The sequence below is a fragment of the Ambystoma mexicanum genome, chromosome 2q (genome assembly GCF_040938575.1).
Source record: "Ambystoma mexicanum isolate Mex_15411 chromosome 2q, UKY_AmexF1_1, whole genome shotgun sequence".
Lineage (NCBI taxonomy): Eukaryota > Metazoa > Chordata > Amphibia > Caudata > Ambystomatidae > Ambystoma > Ambystoma mexicanum.
This window is the reverse complement of record NC_090924.1, coordinates 124027134-124047282: the sequence shown is the minus strand read 5'-3', so window position 1 is coordinate 124047282 and position 20149 is coordinate 124027134. Positions and strand designations below refer to the sequence as shown.

The 20149-nt window shown below is 44.1% G+C and overlaps 1 protein-coding gene across 4 annotated transcripts in view; it reads right to left on the bottom strand.

Annotated features, from left to right (window-relative positions):
• Positions 1-20149, bottom strand: part of ABAT (4-aminobutyrate aminotransferase) — a 719432-nt gene that overhangs the window by 356639 nt on the left and 342644 nt on the right. For all 4 annotated transcript variants that reach the window (XM_069647042.1, XM_069647043.1, XM_069647044.1 and 1 more), the window contains one exon: positions 1819-1916. In XM_069647042.1, coding sequence (XP_069503143.1) covers positions 1819-1916 — 98 coding nt within the window. The remainder of the gene's footprint in view (positions 1-1818; positions 1917-20149) is intronic.

The following is a 20149-nucleotide window of genomic DNA, read 5'->3' as shown; positions in this document are numbered from 1 at the left end:
TACATATCAGAAGTGTAGAGGCTTCCAACAGTGCCTGGACTGGTTTCAGTCACCGACATTAAGGAAAGTGTATATCCAGGATTCTGGGCCAGTGGCAAGAAAACATTCAAGATTTGAACACCTGACTGTGGGCTTACTACAGAATGGGTTTTTCTCATGTCTGTCTCTGTAAACAGTCAAGCAAAAAGTGGTTGCTTCCAACCTTTCGTTAAGCAAAAAGACCTAGCTTTTGCTCTGCATAAGGATTTGAGGTCAACAAAATGTATGACTTAACATCCATGCAGTAATCCAGGGTGAGGAACTATAGGAGTCAGTCTAAAAAATCTGGAAAGACGCGGGTTGCAGACTCTTGCGACGAAGGCTGGGGAAATTCCTAGAGGAAACGAGCCAAGTGTATAAATCTAGAATATAGATCCACACATTCCTACAGGACATGTATTTCAAGTACTGTCTAGGTTGCAATTTTAAGTTTCAACAAAAATAAAATACCATTAAATAATTCCAGACCAACATCTGACCGACTAAGATACCACGGGTAAGGCTTACATTGAATGTAGTTCTCAAATTCCTTTTTTAACAGTTGTTTAGACTGATGTGTAACTTTTCTGTGTACTTTTCCTCAAGAGGGCAGCAATAAAGGATTCTTTATTCTGCACTAATTACTTCAACGATTTTCAGCATTTCTCCAGGAGTTGAAAGAATTTTTCAAGGTTTCAGTTTTTGCGATACACCTTTTGGGCTTGCTATTGTTAAGGTCTAACTGATTTGATACTATTACTACTGACTCTGAAATGAACACTCATGACCAGTGCAATACCTAGGGAACAACCATACCAATACTGTACCTTGGTTCAGCCCTTCTGTCCTTGCCTCCCCCCACTTGTGCTCCTATGCGGGAACAGGTAGTCTTGCTCTGCTGCCCATCGCAGGGCCATGTGGCTTCTTGAGGCAAAACGAGGCAGCATCATAGCCCTGCCAGCCAACTCCGTATTGTCGGTCTCTTATTAGCCTCCCTGATGCCTTTACACTCACGTCAGGAAGACTAGGCCAGCTATAGAGCCAACTTCCTGTACAGAGTCCTATTATATCATTAAACATGTATCTGTGCAAATCAATGACACTTGTCTGTCACTGTTCTCTCCAGAGGCACAATGCCAGTCTGCTAGCACGCCCTCTCTCTTGGTGGGGTCTTGCTGGATCGAAATAATCTATGGCAGTTGCGGTGCATGTTATGGTGCAACCAGCCAACATCCCTTTTATTCCTACCAATTCCCACTAGGAGAACACACTTGTCATGGGTTTGCTGTTTGCTAGCAACCAGCTGAAAATAGCCCACATATAATGCCCAGTCTTGCACTGGCTCCCCATTAAAGATGGCATCATCTTCAAATCGTTGTGTCTGGTGCATAAAGCCCGAGTATCTTACAAAAGGACTACCTATAACCCTTGTCATCTAAATATCTGCATGCTCCTTCCTTCTTCAGGTTCCCCTGTCTTTTTCAGGGGAGCAGCCACTTTGGAATCTGGGTACCACAGCAGTGGAACACGGTCTCATACCATCTTCATTCCACATCTGACCATCAACGTTTTAGGGCCCTTTTAAAACATCTCTGCAATAGTTAGACTGAGTCCACAGCTCTGTGATGACCTCACCAGGTAAATTCAGTAAAAGTCTGCACTTTATAAATCATCACACCCACTCAATAGTCCCAAAAAAAAAAATCAATGCAGACCAACATAAAGCAGCTCTTGTGAAAATCCCAACAGTGACTTCAACCTTTCAATAACAAAAGCACGAAGGACACATCAAGAACGTACTTTAGAACGAGGGCCAGGGACTGCTGTCTTCATGGAAGGTCCATCAAAATCGAAGTCAACATCGGTTTTGGTTGCAGCTTGGCTGATGTACTTGCAACCTGTAAAAAAAAAAAAAAAAAGCTGGTTAGACAATGGATTGCTTGAACATGGTGGCAAAGAGGCAGTAGAACATCACAATATACTTCGTCCTTTCCACCACCACACATTATATTTTTGGCGGCAGATTTGCAGTTCAGGTGATTATGCGCTGGCAATCCCCTGTACTCACTTCCTCCTCCCAATTTACTGGTGACCATCCTGCCAACACTTGGCTCTGACAATTCTGTCACCAGACTCGGCACTGTTTGTATCAGGAGTGAATTCATTTCGGTTATCCAGAATAACAGCCTACAATACCCTTAGTCACTCTTAAGCACACATCAGTGCCATCACACATCCACAACCTGATTTAATTGTGTGCCATTGCAGCATTTCACTGGTATCATGCCTCTGGAAATGTTGGGTTAGGTCAGTGGGATTTATACAATTCACTGATGGTTTCTTACTGGGAGGAGAGGGAGGGCACACAAGTGCTTTTTCTATGGTGGTAGTAGTTTCAATTCGGAAAAACTAGTCACTGGTGTGGGTTTGCTTCAAGGTTGTCGGGGGTGGTAGGCGTTTGCGTCTATATGGGAAGCCTTCTGTACATAGATCTACCGCCAATGATCAACATTTTCGTTTTTTGAATATTGAGCTGGAGGACATTTTTTTCTGCATAAGAGGCTAAAGCATCAAGAGAACGTTGCAGACCAATCAGCGTTTGGTCTAATAGAATGGTATCACCCGCATACCTAATCCAAGGCACCGCAGTAGTTCCGATGCGAGGGGGAAAGTTGCGAGCTGACTCGATTGCAGGGCGCATGTCTGAAACAAAGACACAGCCCTTTTTTTCACGCTAAGATTTGTAGATATTTTGCATGTAATCTCTCCTGCCTGGTTGGTGCAGACAACCACAGTGGTGTCGAAAATTTGGGGCAACAAGGAAATGAAGCAAAGACAGATCAATCCCCCAGTTTTTCAATTTGGCCCAGAGCAGCGGGTGAGAGACTGTGTCAAATGCCTTACTAAAATCAACAGAACATAAGTAGAGTGTACCACTGCACGCGGAAATAATCAAATGTAAGGCACTGAGGTTCTGTAAAGTGCTATTGCCGTTACAAAAACCTGTCTGGAATGTGTCAGTAATCCTTCAGTTGTAGCCCACTGTGACAGTTTTTTTTTTAACACTACAGTGCAAATATCTTGACTGATATCGAACATTGCCAGCAGTCTATAATCTAAATGATTCACAAAGCAACCATTTTTAAAAATAGGTATCAATTTTGACTTCCGCCTGCTCACAGTCTTTATACCAGAAAATAGGATTCTTTCATATAATTGCTCAGGAACATAGGTCCAAAAGGGGAGGGTTCCTTAAATACAACATTGGCCAATAAATCAGGGACTGGAGCACAGGAGCCATTTAGAAATTTGATAATCAAGATAATATCATCCCTCCCAAACCCAGGTAGGAAATACGTCCTTACTGAATAGGGAATGGCCTTGATGTGTGGACAAGTGGAATCAAAATAGAGGTCTTTGTTTATTTATTTATATAGCGCTGAAAGCCCACAGGCATCAGGGCGCTAACATTGACACGAAGGGACAAACAAAAATGACAGGACAAAGACATCCAGGTCCTATTGCTTAACTGAGCAGACAAGTGAACTACAGTTTAGCTGAAGAGGTATGTTTTTAATGCTTTTCGAAAGCAATTCCAATTTGAAGTCCCTCTAACGGATGTTGGAAGACAGTTCCAGAAAACAGGAGCCCTTGCCTGAAAAGATTTACCCAGACCTCTGGTTCTTTTGGTTCTGATACCCTGTAGCATGTTCAGATCTGAGGATCGTAGATCTCTGACCGGACTATGCGGTATGATCTTTTATTTTTATTTTAATTTTATTTTTTAGGTACTTTGGTGTTTTTTCCGTAAGGAGAACAGTGTATGAGAGATCCCATTTTGAAATTGATACATTGTTGTACCGGTAACCAGTGTATGCCTCTCCTGGTATTAGAGGTATATCTCCCTAATTGCTGCTGAGCATTCATCGCTAATCTGATTTATTTCCAGCTTAGTCTGACCATTAACAAAATGCATTGCCATAGCCCAGAACAAAAAGTAATTTCCAAGCTGCATTAGAAGAGAATTCATGATTTCTAAGGAAGTTCTTATGAGAAGTGGAGGCCCGAGTAAGCAATTTCTTTTCCTCACGCCACATGTACTAAGGATCGCTCCCGAGAATGGTACATTTCTTGCAATAAGTGTGCTTAGCATGATGTATAGCAATATCAAAAAAGCTAGCATGTTTAGTTGAATCCACAGAGGCCACATGGCCCAGATGCAGCAACGTTCGTAAGAGTGTTATCAAACAAGAGATCCCAATATTTCTTCTCAAGCCACCCCAGAATGGCAACTTGGTTAGAACTGACAAAACTGCAAATATTACAGACGTTCTTCCCACTACATGCAATGCGATTCCAGCTGAACACTTGATGTAGCGTGAAGGTTTGTGTGATTTACATGTTGTGGGGTTAAAAGCTTGTAGGACCAAGACAACATACCACATTGATCCCAAAAATTCCTGTCCATGAAGACATAATCAAGGCAGGAAAAACTGTTCCCGTTATTCCAAGTGTGGAGTGTTGTTTCTCTATTGCTGTGTTTATTATTAAGGCATACCAAATCATAAACATTGACAAGTTTGGCCCAAGCTAAATCTCCTGTGGATGACAAAAGTTTATTATCCCACCATGTGGCATCTTTAAAGTTGTCAGAAGCCAAAGAAATAACTGAGATCAATTGTGAAGCATTTAGATCACCTGCAATTACAAGGTTACCTCCCAGGCAGAATTCAAACCATTTACAAGCAATCCATTCTATTATGCTGACAATCCCAGCTATGGTAGCCCCCCACCGGGGCTGTAGAGGTTAATAATCAAAATCTTAATAGATGTAATCAAAGGATCACTAAGGATTGCTGTCATAAAGAAAGGTGTGACAATATCAGCACAAAAAGGTGTTAAACTAAGTTTGGACTGAGCTCAAATTGCAAAACCACCCATCGGGCGACCCCTGCTTCCACGGGTGGCATGGCAATGAAGGATATTATATCGGTCAATATTGAAGACTTCAGTGATCCATGTTCCTTGCAAAATAAACACTTCGCTGGATTTAATGAGTTTGATGCCCTGTGGATGCGCCAGAATGCCAGAAAAGAGCGGAAACTGCGAGTGTTGGAGCAAATCTACTAGATAGTAGAAAAGTTTCTGTGTGGTTAATAGTTTTCCAAATCCACAGTGTCCAGATCCCAGTAGTTATCTGCGCCGCCCATGGTGCTATCAGGAGTGTTGACAGATGTTGGCCGCAAAGCACGCCTCCGAGTCCCGGCCAATTGCTGCCCAGTGTGATTTGAAACCTTATTTCCTAGAGTTTAAGGGTGAAAAACCAAACTCGCATACACCCTGGCAAGTTGCTTGTAGGAAACAGTAAGCTTAAACCCTTGTTTTAACAGGGTTCCGGCACATGTGCCGAGAAAAGACACCACTGCAGGGGAAGAAAATTCAATTAAGACCCAGTTAGTAACACTATCCTATTTAGGCAGCTCAATATGCGATAGATTGTCCCTACTAATCGAAGAGAGCCAACAAATACTTTTCCACAAGGCTAAAACAAACATGCGATTGAGAAATGGGCTGTCAGATTTTGGCTGAAGTTATTCTAGCTTCACAAATTTACCCAGTAATTAATTGGTGTCAGCCTCTTGGTAGCAGTTGTGAGTTCTCTGTGGTTCTTTTGTAGATACCATAGAAAATGAGACTGGAGCGTCGGCCGCTCCATAGGACACCAGGCGGCACTGTAGCATTTGGTTGAAAGATCGCCCCAACATGAGGAGATGGTGTTGCTTCAACAGTCTTGTAATTAAGATCAGATGAGAAACCATCTGTTTAGATGCTAGGGCAAATCCATTTGTCCAAAGGCCCCTGCAACAGAACTTGTCTGGTTCTTTTATCGCCCTGTACCTTAATGATTATGGTTCGAGGAGCGGATGATGAGGTTGTACATTCAGTGCATCTCAGAATTGGCAGAGTGGTTAACGATTTTGAAAATGCTACTCGCTTTACAAATTGAATTGGTTTGCAGGGCAATTTTCATTTGCGGGGCCTTTTGTCACATGCTTGGGGAGGACTGTCGATCATAGCGCTTCAATGGCATCTTCTTCAGTGTCAGCGATGATGTTGGTGGGTCCTAGTGGGATCCTCCCTCAGCAGGGCCTATTTGATCAGTAGTATGCACTTGGTCCTTATTTCGCTGTATTTCCCTAAGTGGATCGGGTTTCTTAGAAAAGGTGCCTTTTGACACCAGTGTCAGAAAACTGCTGCATATAAGGACCCCGAATGCAATCAAGTATAACAAACAACTTTAGGTAGAATAGATTTTAGTTCCTGCTGCTCCGTAGCCATGGTACAGCAGAATGTGAGCAGAGTGTGAATAGTGCATCGATTTTACAAAGAATGGTATCTGTTGAGGAAAGCGTTCACTCCTCCTTCAAATGCAATATCCGTTGATGCAATTGAAGCGACTTCATCACTGTCACTTTCACCTCATGAATGCTCCGAGACAGATAGTAGCGCTTTAAAATTTGTTCTAGCAGACAAGTTTGAACCGATGATGTTATTAAAACTTGCGGAGATTGGCCCCAGAGAGTTTCTCCTCAGATTTAAATAGAAGTTGAGAAGAGAACCATTGTTGTCTATGGAAGGCGAGCAATGAGAAGTGCGGTTGTTCCAGATTACCAAGCGCTTCAACCGCAGAGGATTGCCCTGACACAGTTTCTGTAGCCACGGGGGTGTGTGTCCAGGGAGGAAAGGCCTGACTGTCAGGGGCCTGAGAAGTTGTCTCTCAAGAAAGCCTGTGATCTTCAGTTGAAGAGTGTGCGTCGCACTGGATTTATCTTTTTTGTCTCGTTTTGAGCAGGGTGATTCATTTGGCCCACTAATGTGTTTAGTTGCACTCTGTCTGCGCTTCCCCATTTTGGACGTCGCACTACAGAGATCACGTCTTTTGGTACAATTCATGCAGGCAGGAAATATTACTGGCTGGTGTGGTTACAACAGAAAGTGCTTAACATTCCTCGGAACAGGAGGGGAATGGCAGCGCAGTCAGGGCACAGGGCAGAAGAAATTTTGAGCCCCCTAAACGAGCCAGTCCTAGAAATCAAAACCTTAGGTGAAATTATCAAAAATAAGGAATGACTGGGTTTTTCCTCAATCCCATGGAAGCACGATGGAGCCCTGAGATACAGAGAAGACATTATACCCATTGAAGACAGAGCCTCGGCACAGAAAAACTGCATAATTTAATATTGCAGGAATACACAGAGAAAAGAACGAATAATTCAATGAACAAAACCACGACTACAAATATTAATGTGATCTAAAATCAAAAATGTGTTTTTTTTTTGTCCTGATGAGGGCTTTGGCAGGAGATTATCCTCAAGCCTGGCCCGAAACTGGAGTCGACATGACAACAGTTTAAAAATCCTTTCAGGAAGAAATATTTGTGGTTCTTTCTTGTATTATACATAGTTGTGGCAATTTAATATATTAGAACGATTGCAATATATGCCAATAAGATAGAAGAGTGATCTATTTTTGTGACAATGAATAATGTCCGAGTTCTTTTTTGAGGAGTGGGTCCTCGTAACTATCTGTGCCCGATATTCTATTGGTGTTTGTTGCACCCGGGGACAGTGTGTCAGAGAAAAAGTTGCCCTCATACTAGAGTATTTTTTTGAGGTACAGAAATGCCTTTGGACAAAGGCATTGACGAATATATTGGAAAGTGGCCGTGGATTGACCTTTTGACGAAAATTTCAAAAGGGTTTTCTTTTCTTTAGTAATCTTCTGGGATACTCCATATTCTACTATTCGCGGAGAACAAATGGAACTCTGGACTCTGGTCTAGTACAAAAGGGGTTTCTACAAAACCGAGATAGCTCAGTCATTTGCTGGTGGCGTCCCCGATTAGTTACAGGTTGTACCACCAGCACTTTTTTACCACCCATACTGGATGACATAGGACACAATAAATTTGATATGTTACCACTTGCCATCATAGTATACACATGCTGTACCAATCATAACATGTGCTTTTAAATCTATTTTTTCTGTAGCTCAACAAAACTCTAGTGTGTAATTTTTTTTTAAGGTATTGTATTCAATCTACCTATAAACAATTTAAATGCAGAGAGAGTCAGTACATGTCTGTTGGCATTTGTACTTTTTGTATTGTCTAGAAATCAAAACCGGCAGGTTAAAGGGGCGAAGGGAGAGCTGCTCACTGCCCACCCAGATACTAGAAACACGCCTCACATTCAACAAGGAGTGTGTCATTTATATCTGGCACAGCGGAGTGGTCAAAACACTGAAAACACACCACACACCTTCCCTGATGTCTGCCTGGCCCGTAAAACGTGACTGTTGCGAAGTGCATGGGGCAGAACGTGCAACGCTCATTTATCCTTATGTCACCTGGGAACCGAGCTACCTTACCAACATTATGAGGTTCGCTCTGCATAGCTGCCAAGCGGCGGCCTTTCTTACACCACAAGAGGCAAGGAGTTGCAGGGAGGCAAAAGCACAACCCTTGGGCAGGAAGAAAGGAAACGCATCAGCCATCACACACCAGACCCGGGCTCTTGCCCTTGGCCCAGGAGGTAGCGCACAATTAAAATACTTTTGCTTTATTTCGTACAAATTCGGTTTGAGCTGGCACCCAACCCGTCTCACAACCCCGGGTCACAATGGACCATGAACCAGGCCAGTGGATGGGAATACAATATTTATTTTAAATTCAAAGAAAATCACACAAATATGATATGGGGCAGCAATCACCAATGGGGTGATAACTACAAGATAAAATGATGAAATACACTTAGTTTGACCTTCTACTATAAAATATCCAAAGCACAAATGAATGGGAGCAATTTTACTGTTCGGGTAGATAGCACCCGAGTTAGGATTTCCCCCTGCAATGCGCCCTCAACCCCCTTTTAATCGAATTGAGTCGATTTTAAAACCTTTGCAATGACATAAAATAGCACTCGGAAAATAACTAAATATTTAATTTAAATGTGCGATTGAATGAATGAGGTAAATATGACTTATAACAGTATCAGGGATGTAAGAACACTAGCAAATACAAGGCAAGGTACCAACAAAGGACATATAGTTAAAAAATCAACTTTGAAGTGACAACACAGTGCAGTAAAATCACACGCGTAGGAATTTCACTTTCTTACTTTCACAGGTTTAAAATAGACAGAATCGGAATGCGGTTTTTATGCTGAATGACAGATGCACATCACTGGGATAATATGCAAGTGAAATAGTGACTCTAAATTAATGACAGAGTGAGATTCTCACTGGGGAAGTAAATTTGGTTTTAAAAATAAAAGCAGTTGACAGAGAAAATCGGTTTGGAAAGGACAAGTTTCACTTAAACTAGATTTAGTGGCTAGAAAAGAGAAACGCCACCTGTGAATAGGAAGGTTACTCTGCAGTTCGAACACTTCAGCCAGTGGCCCCTTTTTCGAGAGAATTAATTTATTTAATCAGAACATAGTACTAAGGACATACAAATGACAGAAATGAGTGGAAGAATGGCGCTAACACTAGGAAATCAAGGACAGGATGCACAGAGAATTCTGACAGTTTTAAACAAGTTATCAGGGTATTGATGGGATTACTTAGAAGGTGGAACAAAGACAAGGCATCACATTGGGGTATGCTATGTGTTGCTATGGGATGGGATGATACTCACAATCAGCACTTGAGTTTGGGATTTCGGGCAGCCAAACGGGTTTCTGGACTCAAATGATTTGGTCATGGCACAACAGCGGGCTCTCCTAACAGAAAACAGCTGGGCCTGTCTGGTCACTGGATAGCGAGGGTACAGCTGGCATGCAGGTAGTGGGGCAAGAAGCTGGTCTGGTCACAGGATACTCTCAAAAAGGGTACCACAGCTTTTCCCCATTTCTCCCTGAGTTATTGGTATTTTCAGTAGAGTTTCTTTTTCTGGATCAATGGTCCTGCCTGGATAGGGTCAGCTATGCTCTGGCCTGACAGTGGAATCTGGAATCTGGCAGGATGAATATGGAATGCCTGGATTTGCTGGAGCTGGAAAATTCAGAAGAGTGTGTTTTGTCTCGGTTAGCCTCTACCTTTATAAGGCAGGTGACATCAAAGGATTTACTGTAGGGCAGAACTAAGCTAGACCTACACCTAAGAATCGGATAGGTCAGCCCATGTTATGTCGCCTCCTCCCTAGAAGCAGATTGGACTAAAGGAGGGGACTCTGTTTTATGGGGTTGTGTATTTATGGAGGTAAAAAGCCATCCCAGTTATTTTTGCCAAAATTAGTTCTGACACAAAAATGCACCTTTTTACAGTTGTGGCACTTTTGAAACTTACATAGGCAGATTACATATTTCACACAGAGCATGGCATTCCAACTCCCAGGTCTGTACGGCATTGTTTCGTCTTTCTAATGATCTTTCACAATTTTTGGTGTGAAATATTTCACCCATAATTCTACAACTTTATACATGTGTACATATTATCATAGAGCATGTTTGCAATGATTTCCAAAGTTGCACCATGGATACTTTTCCCATGGTTTACCTTTTCTGCCGTTTGCGTCCCCCACATGCTAGGGGAATCAGCAATGTCTTGTGCTACCAAATACCTAATGCCACCAAAATTACATTTAAACTGTTAAACTGTCGCATTTCTGCATCTTCCAGTTGCACAGATAAAAGTCTTAAAGTTTATTAATTCTGAACAGTCCTTTGCCCTAGATGGGCTATCTTTTGTCCTCCCCTCTACCCTTTCCCATCTCCTCCCGTTACTCTCTCAGAATTGTCCTTGGACCTAGTATGATAGCAACCTCATCTGTCACTCCCCCAACCCCTTACAACATTTTCAGGCCTAGTACGATAGTCGCTTGTTTTGTTCCTCCCCTGCCCTTTCTGCACCCCTCTCCCTCGCCTTTTGTTTTCCTCTGGCTCTACCAGAAATGCCGCCAGGCCTAGTACGGTAGTTGCCTGTCCGTTTCCATTTCCTTCCCACTCTCCCCCTCACTTCCTTATCTATGTCTTAGCTCTTGCACTATCTGAAATGTCATCAGGCCGAGTACGATAGTTAATTTCACATCCTTACTGTTCATGGCCTGTAAGAATGTCATTGTGTTTTCCCTTGTTCCCTCCCTTGCCTTGAAGCACTTTGAAACACATTGTGTATAGACGCTATATAAATAAACTATCATATCATATCATATAAGGACATACTTCCAACCCCCAGCAAATGTCAGGCTTTAGCCAGCCTGAATCCAATGTGGCTCTGGAGTTGCCTTTGAAACCCCGCAGTTGAAGTTGAGGGGAGGTGTTGCTAACAAAGTCACGCCCTTGTGTCCCAGAATCTATTGTATCTGGCAGGAGCACTGCCACCGAGTCTGACGAGCGTGTTGCATTCTCCCCCTTGCTTATTCAAATGCCCTGGGGCTGGTCCACTTGAAGGGAGGCAAATCCTGTTCCCAGGAAGCCAAGTCCTTTGAAGCCAGGGTCTGAAGAAAAAACAACGGTCCTCTGGTTTCACAGTAGATTTCTTTATTTATTTATTTCCTGAACCAAAAGCAAGTCTGTTGGGAATAAATATCCAACATATGTTTTAAAACAAACCCCCCTCACCTGTCTATACAAGGATAGGCCTTCATTCAACAATTTACTTTTAAACAGACATTTTCTTGTTGCAAAAAGTAACCATGTTTACACGTGGTTAATTGTCCTTGGCTGTCACTTTCAAATGTGGCTTTTCCTGGTATCTTTATTGTGAGCATTTCCATGGCCATAGTCAATTTCTACTACACAGGAATCTATTCAAAGCAAGGTCCACTGACACTAACATAAGCACAGAAATATAGGGCTTCTTGTGAAGAGTTCAGCTGTGATATTTTGTTGCAAAGTAAAGCATTTTTCTGTACGGCTGGGAGTAAAGTTCTTTGTGATTTCCCAGATCTTGCCTGACAAAACCTGTCATTAAGTGAGAAATCCCCCCTTTTTCTGAAGCGCCACCTGAATATGGATGGACATAGCTGGGTCTCACTAAACAAAACTGTGTACTGTTGAAAACGGTGGAAAAGAAAATCCAGGTGCAGTCTGTTAAATATAAGATATTTCCTTTTTTCAAGGGGAAATTTTGAGCTAGCAGCAAAGCAGCGCTGCTTTTCAATTATTTTCTTTGGTGCACATAAGGAAAACACTGGCAGCCATTCTCGGGGTGTTCGATGTTCCCTCATGCCCCATATGTGCTCGGCAGAGACAGCGAAGCCATAATTTTTGTAGCTGAAAAACACAGATTTTTGATGCGAGGCAATGGTGCTCAAAGGAGCCAACGCAGCCATTTGCTGGTACTGCTGAATTGCAGCTTGGTGATGGAGGGGGGTTCTGCTGGGTTGGTAAATATACCCCCACACTGCAGTGTGTGGGTACACCGCCAGCAATTACCTCCACATCGGCACCCCCACCAGCTCGACATGCCCCCCACTATAGTAGCATCCTGTATGAGCTCCTCAAGTCAGGAATGTCCAACACGCAGCATGCACCACATCTAACTCTTAAGCCACACTGCACGCTGACCACTTTGACCCAAATCAAGCGTCTACATCGTGGCCATCAGTGATGCAATGACTCTTCTAGTCTCCAACTCAGGAACCAGATGTTGTCATCTTAGTAGCTAAATATATTCATCGCGCTTGGCTTAAAAGACCCAAGAGATGACGTTGGTCTATTGTGCTTACCTGGTCTACTGTGTTTAACTTGATACTGCTTTTGTGTCAACTGAACAACCGTTTACATACAGGGTTGCAAGTTTCTTCACCCTTAGTAAGATATATTCTAAAACAATGAAGGGCTGCGAGTTATCTCTCCCTGTGTTCTACAACACTTACTTCTGTGGGTCAGTTGGTTACACTGAATACTCCTGCATGTACGGGGATGCAAGTGATTTTTATGGTGTTTCTAATTGTAAAGTTACGCTGATGCCTTCTTACGTCTCTTATTGGCCTATATACTATACATAAGATACGCCTTGCTTTTACTGTATGATGTGACTTTTTAAAATGTTTTATTTATGCTATTGATATTAAATATGTGTTTATTATTGCTTCCTTTTATGTCACCTTGGTGTATATCCATTTATGACCTTTAATGGCTTTACCCTGAATAAAGAATATCCAATGTAACGTAAGGTGGATTGGTCTACAGCCAAGCCTGCTGTTAAGGGTCCAATCCTGGCAGCTGTAACAAATGTCCTTTGCCTGTTGATGTCCTACCGGTGTGCTTTGTCTACATGAAGTGGGTAGGGGACAGGAAGTTTGGGAGCACTAGCAGAGTGCGAGATTGTGAGACTGAAGCTCTCTCCTGGGCTACTCTAACTCCACGCGCTCCTGTCTGCCTTCATCAAAGTGACTCCAATAAACAGCACCCTGGTGATAAGTGGCCTTCATAATGAGAGGGCTGCTTTGAAGTACCAGTTCCCAGCTGAACATGATGGGAATGTCCCTGTTCTGTATTTGGGGGAGGTGATAGGTCTTCTCATGATAGGCCTTCTCAGTGGGACCAAAGGAGGGCTTCATGGGTGGGGCCCACATGGTGGTAGTGGGTGCAGCCAGCCCAGACAGCTTAATACAGACCGGGCCCTAACATGAATGAGTAGCTGTTTAAGTGTGCAATAAAATTATTCTAAATGCCTGTGGTTGTGTAAATGGGTAATCAAAGTAGCTACCATCCCAATACTAGACGTGGCTTACATTTAGTTTTTACCAACTGCCATCCAGCTGCTGGGGTACACAATGATGACATTTCGAACTATAGGTGCAAAAAGTTATAAATCCACCTTTGCCAGTTGGAAGTTTGGGTTCCAACAGCTGTGTTCAGGAATGCACAGGTGACCTTTGAGTCTGCCCTGCTGCCACTGCAGGGAGGTTCCTGGGGAAGTCGACAGACTGTTGCAGCAGAATGCATGAGTGCGCTATGTTTGGCATCAAGCATTATGAAAGTGGGGTCTGATTATCATAGCTCACTTTCAGAAAAAATTACTTGCATCATCTTATAATAAAAAAGAAAAAATCTCAAGTTAACCCACCCTCACCAGATGGCATTCTGCCACAAAAAGGCTACAGAAATCAAATAAGGAGAAAGAAATACTCACCCCACCCGCCACTAGGATGAGACCATATAGCTAAGCAGGCCTCCTGCAAGGTCCCTAGGGCTGTGTCTCACAGCAGCTCTGGCCTGACTAGTTCAGACCGCATATCAACACCCCTGCAGCAGTCCCCATCATCCTTCCCATGATCTGCTTTCCTTGCAAGGGACAGGAGCGTCAAATGCATGTGATGTGAGAAAACCCCTGGGCCTGAGAGGTGTTAATTTGCATATGAAGGTTATACTTGGAAAGTAGCAACTAAACGGCATAAGATGCCATTAATGGGGCATATGATAGCAGAACACGTATATGTGAGGCTGCACTTTACATGTGGTAAACACAAGGCATTTGTGCATTAACTGGCATATAGAGTGGTCAGGTATTTGAGGATGCACTCGGGACAAGATGGCTGCATCTAGGTATGCAAGACAGCTTTCATAGCTATTTGTTATTTCATTAATCTAGTTCTTACTGTGATTTATTTCTTTACATTAGTGAAGCCACGTCCTATGACGACACCGGAGGGGAAATTCGTGAGGGGGAAAGGTCAAGTGACACTGCTTCCTTTCATATTGCCAGAGTCAGGGATCATTAATGTGAGGAATTGCATTTGGTGATAGTGTGAAAGCCTGGCTTTTATTGATTTTGGATGAAATAAAATGATGTGGGTAATTACATCTCAGAAAGGGTTTTCTGCTAATCAGACACCCACTTTCGGAAAGCTCCATGTCAAAAGCATAGGGCACACCTGTGCCCTGCTGCAGCAGTCTCCCCGATCTGCAACCCCTGCCCTTCAGTGGCACAGAGCAGCTTCAATGGACACGTGGCCCATTTGACCTTTGCCGTGAAAGCAAAGTCACTGCAAATAGAGGCTGCATTTAAATCTCCACATCCGATCCAAAACCATAATACTTATGATTATCTGTTGGTCTCATGGCAGGATGGTCTTCAATAACAAGCCATACCTAGGTTTTTCGTGTGGTGACTGATCTTTCAGACAATTATTAAAGCCACATCAGATTTTTATCACACACATCAACACTGAGCCCAGGACAGCCACGGAAAGGCCATTTCAATTCTAGTCACACTGCCTCAGTCTGCTCAGCCAGCAGGTCAATTGGCAGGAAGGCAGCATCTTTGATTCCTTGGGAGGTTAATTAATAATTCTCCCTCCATCCCAGGAAACTCACAACAGGACAACTTCTGTGAACCAAGCTTCAAAGAGGCACACCAACAATAAAAGGGCCAGCCAGGGTGTTGCATACCCAAGGGTCTTTGAAGCTGCAGGCTTAGTAAAGGGTGGAGTTAGGACAAATCGTGCAGAAGGGAAGGAGGAGGAAGGATTTCTCCATCTTGGTTCTCTTTGGGCTTCTCTTCCCTTCCTGTCGCCTACACTTCCGGCGGAGCAAAGCACTTTGGTATTGACGCAGGAAGGCAAATGTCACTTGTTACCTTAACAGGGATTGGAACCCTTAAAGGAGGTTTGCCTTCAACCCACAGCGGAACATTTGCTTTTATAAGTCTCACCCACACAAGCCTTGATTCCTTTAGATCTTTGCAAGAACAGAAGAATGTACCTCTTGGGAGAGCAGTCCTTTCCAAAGTGCTCCAGTTGTGAGTTGAAGGCGGGTGTTACAAAGCAGAGGTAAGCTCTGTCCCCTAACCATCCCAGAGAACATTAGGGCTAGCCTGCTATTGGACTAAGACCTGCACTCTCGAAAAGCTGTACTGGTACTCTGGCTCATCAATGAAGGAGAAATACTCATGCAGGTGCCATGTAGCTCCCCCATGCCCCTGGTGGGAGGGAAAAGGACCAATATTGGCCCGAGCCCCTGGAATGGGACTCCACACCAGAAGAAGCCAAGCAGCTGGATTCCTACATTGTACGGCTTCAATCTGTCCTCCCATCACATGTTCAGCCAGAACACCAGTTCGCTGCTGAAGACAAATTAAAACTGCCACCCTTTCGAACAATGCATCGAACCACCGAGGTAACAGCATCAAACCTCTCTGTTCTTTGACTCTAACTTCTGGAAGCATTGCGTCACTACCACGCTCGACCAGGTGGTAACTATGGTACCGAAACGGCTTGACCTTCTGAACAACCCTGGTGGGTCCACTGAACTGCATCACTGGAACGTCGCCTTCGAAACACAGAGCTCCATTTTGAAAAAACTCGATGCAGACTTGCTGCCTCAGGACCTGGTTCGATCCCCAAAAAAAGCATCTATATCCAAATACCCAAGAATAGATTCAGGTGCTTTTGGGACCCTGGAGCTGATAAGCCACCCATTTTCAGCTTTTTCTACCAAGAAATATCTTTTGAAGTTACACTGTTGCAATTTTCTGCCTTTCAGCCCTGCAGCATAACCAAGAGCGTTAGCTACATTTACATTCTGTATTCTCTTAGTTCTCTTAGTTCTCTTAGTTCTTAGTTCTTGTTAGTGTTTTTCTGGTACAGTTATATGGCAAATTGATGTGTTTCATTAAAGTATAAATATTTGTACAGAACCTTGATTGGATATCCTTTTATTTTGGACTGTGGTACTATGCTGTTTGGGTTGCTACTGTTATCACATTCATTGCTCTCAGTCAACGTAAAAGGCAAAGAAGGTGCATCTCTGGACTATGCCCGTTTCACCTTTAGGATTGGGGTCAATGTTAGTTTGTAGTAGTGTGAGGGCTGAGTAGGCAGTGTAGCCACTGCTCATGCTTTCACTCCTGCGGGGCAGTCGTCATTTTGTCACAATTAGATGCCACTTCCTCCGATATCAGGAGCACAGTGTCACTTATGCTACCCATGACATCACTGCCTGACGATAGGCAGCAACTCAAGTGAGGCCCCAGAGGTGTATGTCCTAGAAGTCTTTATACAGAATACATGTGGATTGTCAGGAAAGCCAAATAGTTATCAAGCTATTTTATTTGCATATGGGGAGAGTGCGCGATTTAGGCCGTCACTAGAATACTCGAGACACCACACTTGCCAGTTTAATGTTGCAGCCAGGCAGACATAACTGCTGGCCATTGTACCAAAATTTCCAACTGAGGTCTGGTGGCAGTGGGCCCTTCAGGAGAAAGGATAGAATTATATATGTTTTAGCTTGTGTGCGTGTACTCTTTTAAAGTATACTTATCCCAACTAAGCAACGGTTGCTGAATCACTCTGTGCTCACAGCGCAGGCGTTAGAACAGAACTCCCAATGTTGTGACTTCACTGAACCCTCTTTGCGGGTCCCCTAAACGTTGTGCTTCCTTTTTGCAAACTTCCCTGGTTTCTTGACCATTTTTTTTAGCATAGGGACTTTTACTGAAGTGCCTCTCTCATTGCAACCTTTTTTTGTGATGTCCTGCCCTGGCAACCCATATGGCACCAACCAGTTGTGATTTCTTTTCTTTTTTAAATACCCCAAGTTGGTATTACAGTGAATCTACCAACCTCCCAGCGTGTCAAGGATAGTGGCAGCTACCCTTTGGTTTTTGCTTTACCCAGAGTGCAGCCTAATAGCACCAATGCGGAAGCCATGGGGGGACTAATGCATTTTTCCTGCCTACAGCCGTGTGGTTTGGGGCCATCCTTGGTCTGTGCAGGCTATGAGGCAGGCCTAAAATGACCACTGTCCTGATGGGAGCTCACTCTGAGCCCGGCTCTGCATCCTCTAGAGTGGTTTAAATTGTGTTAGCCTAGTTTTCTGGCCCAGATAACCACAATCTACATACTGTGTGAGTGGGCCTGTGTGTTTGGTTGTTTTTAGGACCAGCTTAATCGGGTGGATGCCAAAACCCGGTGTGAGCCGCCCTGTAGTGTGAATGGAGAGCTGGCATAGGGCAGCGATTGAGTGAATGTATCATCAGCGGGAGATGCAGAGCAATCCTGAGGGTTTCTGAATTGTGGAAGTGCTGCTGCTGGAGATGGGCGGCTGCTGAGTACCTGCTTTGGTTATATTGGCTGGGCACTGGCTCTGCTGCCCTTGCTGCAGGTTTCTTGCAAATCTGTTGGCAACCCATCCTAGGCTCTTCCCTCATCCTGCCACAGCCCTTCTAGCTGAGTTGGGCTGCCTGTTCCACTTTGAGACAGTGTACTTGCCGCTGCAGTGCTGCCTCCATGCAAACTCCTGCAGGCCCAATCGCCTTATGATGGTGAGTCTGTGGGACTTGGATCAGAGGCCGTTCGCTGCTACTCTGCCTCAGATCAGGCCCAGAGTCATCTCCAAACACAGCTCCCATTGTGGGAGAGTTGCTTGTTGGCTGGCTACCCTCTCCGGCCCCCGCCCCTTTCAGCTGACCTAAATTCTTGGAAGCGTTTCCTTGCTCTCCTGACATCTTCTCCAACACAGCTGTTGCTTCCGTCTGGAGGGTCATCCTACTGAAGACCCTGGTTATTTCTCCTTTCTGTCTTCTCGGTTGTCCCAGTTCAAGTCCCTTGGTACCAGAGCTCTTCTCCATACGTTTAAAGAAACGCCCAAACTTACTGTATTCTTTCTCACTTTCCTGGGCGGAATATGCAGTGAGTAGCAGCACCATACTTTTTCCAGAGAACTAGGGGGTCCTAAGATATTCCTTGAAGTCTTCACTAGAGGTCCCCTGTGGTCAGGAGTAATGGGGTTTTGCAAGCCCCCGTGGGAGCACATTACCTCACTTGCGTTGGTGGAAGTCCTGCTCTGCATGCAATCATTCTTCCTGGTGGCCTGGACCCCAAACCTAAAGCTGGAGGTCTTCAAAGGGTCCCCCTCTGGGTCTTCTTTGGCTTGGCTGTTACTTTAGCCATACCTGGGGAGTAAAACTGGTACTTGTCTTACTTTATCCTATAACCACGGCTTGCCTATGGGGTTTGTCCCATTGTTTCCTATGGACAAAGTTTTGTAAACTCAAGTAACTCAGGTACTTGCCCGAACTTCCTATTTGTGTAGCTCAATTTTGGGTTCCTGGAGTGTTCTGCAAAATACTGTAACTTTAGGTGGTACCAGTGATTTATTAAATTATGTAAATTAATAAATCCCTCCAGCACACGCCTTTACATTATAATAGTATTGGACTCGTAACAAATGTTGCTGTTGTGTTTCAGGACTGAACAGGTAGGTTAATATGATTTTAGGGTGGGCCTGTGGGTCTGGTTTTTATTTCTTTTAACCCTTTCGCTCCCTCTTTGTGACGCACTAAGTGTAGGAATAGGTACTGGTTATGTGTATCCATGCTACAAAGCGTTACAGGGCGATGTGAATATGGTCCGAGCCCGTGTTCTGGCTTCTTGTGACAGTGTAAGCACTGCACGACATATCTTAGCAAGAACAGGCTGTGGGACTTGCCAAACGGATTTAGCCCGGACACTGGCCTTAGGAGTGCGAGGGGTCTGTCTCAACTCCCTTGACTGTTTTCTAAGCCTGAATTAACCTATAATAAAGAGTATATATCTTTCAGTATATCTGCGAAGTATCCGCTTTTCTGTAATCTATTGGGGTTACCTGCACCTCTCGTGCCGGCTCTTCTATGCTACCCAATAGAGTATAGAGAGAATGTGCATTACCTTTGCTGGGAACCCAGTACGCACTTAGAAGCGCGCCTGTACTTCTCCCCAGAGGGCTGCGAAAAAACAAAAATAATTTCAAATACTAAAACCGCTTACTGCAGTAACACCCTCTTGGCTAGGGGGTGCATGAGTTTGCAAAGAACAGCCACACGGTCAGCGTTCGAGTTGTTCGCTGGAGTCGCATAGCAGAGCAGCGCGTGAAGAAGCCTTACTCAGCGCACGGAAAGCGCGAATGCAATCTTTACTCAGACCTTTGACCCTCTTGCAATCCAGGCGTGTAATAGGGGAAGAGCAATACTTAGCCGTGATATTCCCTTTTCAAATGAGGCGGAACAGGCCGCTCATATTCATAAAAGCAGCCCTTTCTGAACAGCTTCGCCCGGTAAAGTCTATTAAAACTCTCTACTTGGGAAGGCTTGCCTCTGCACCGGAGTCGCGCGGAAAGGTCACGTAATAATACCGTGG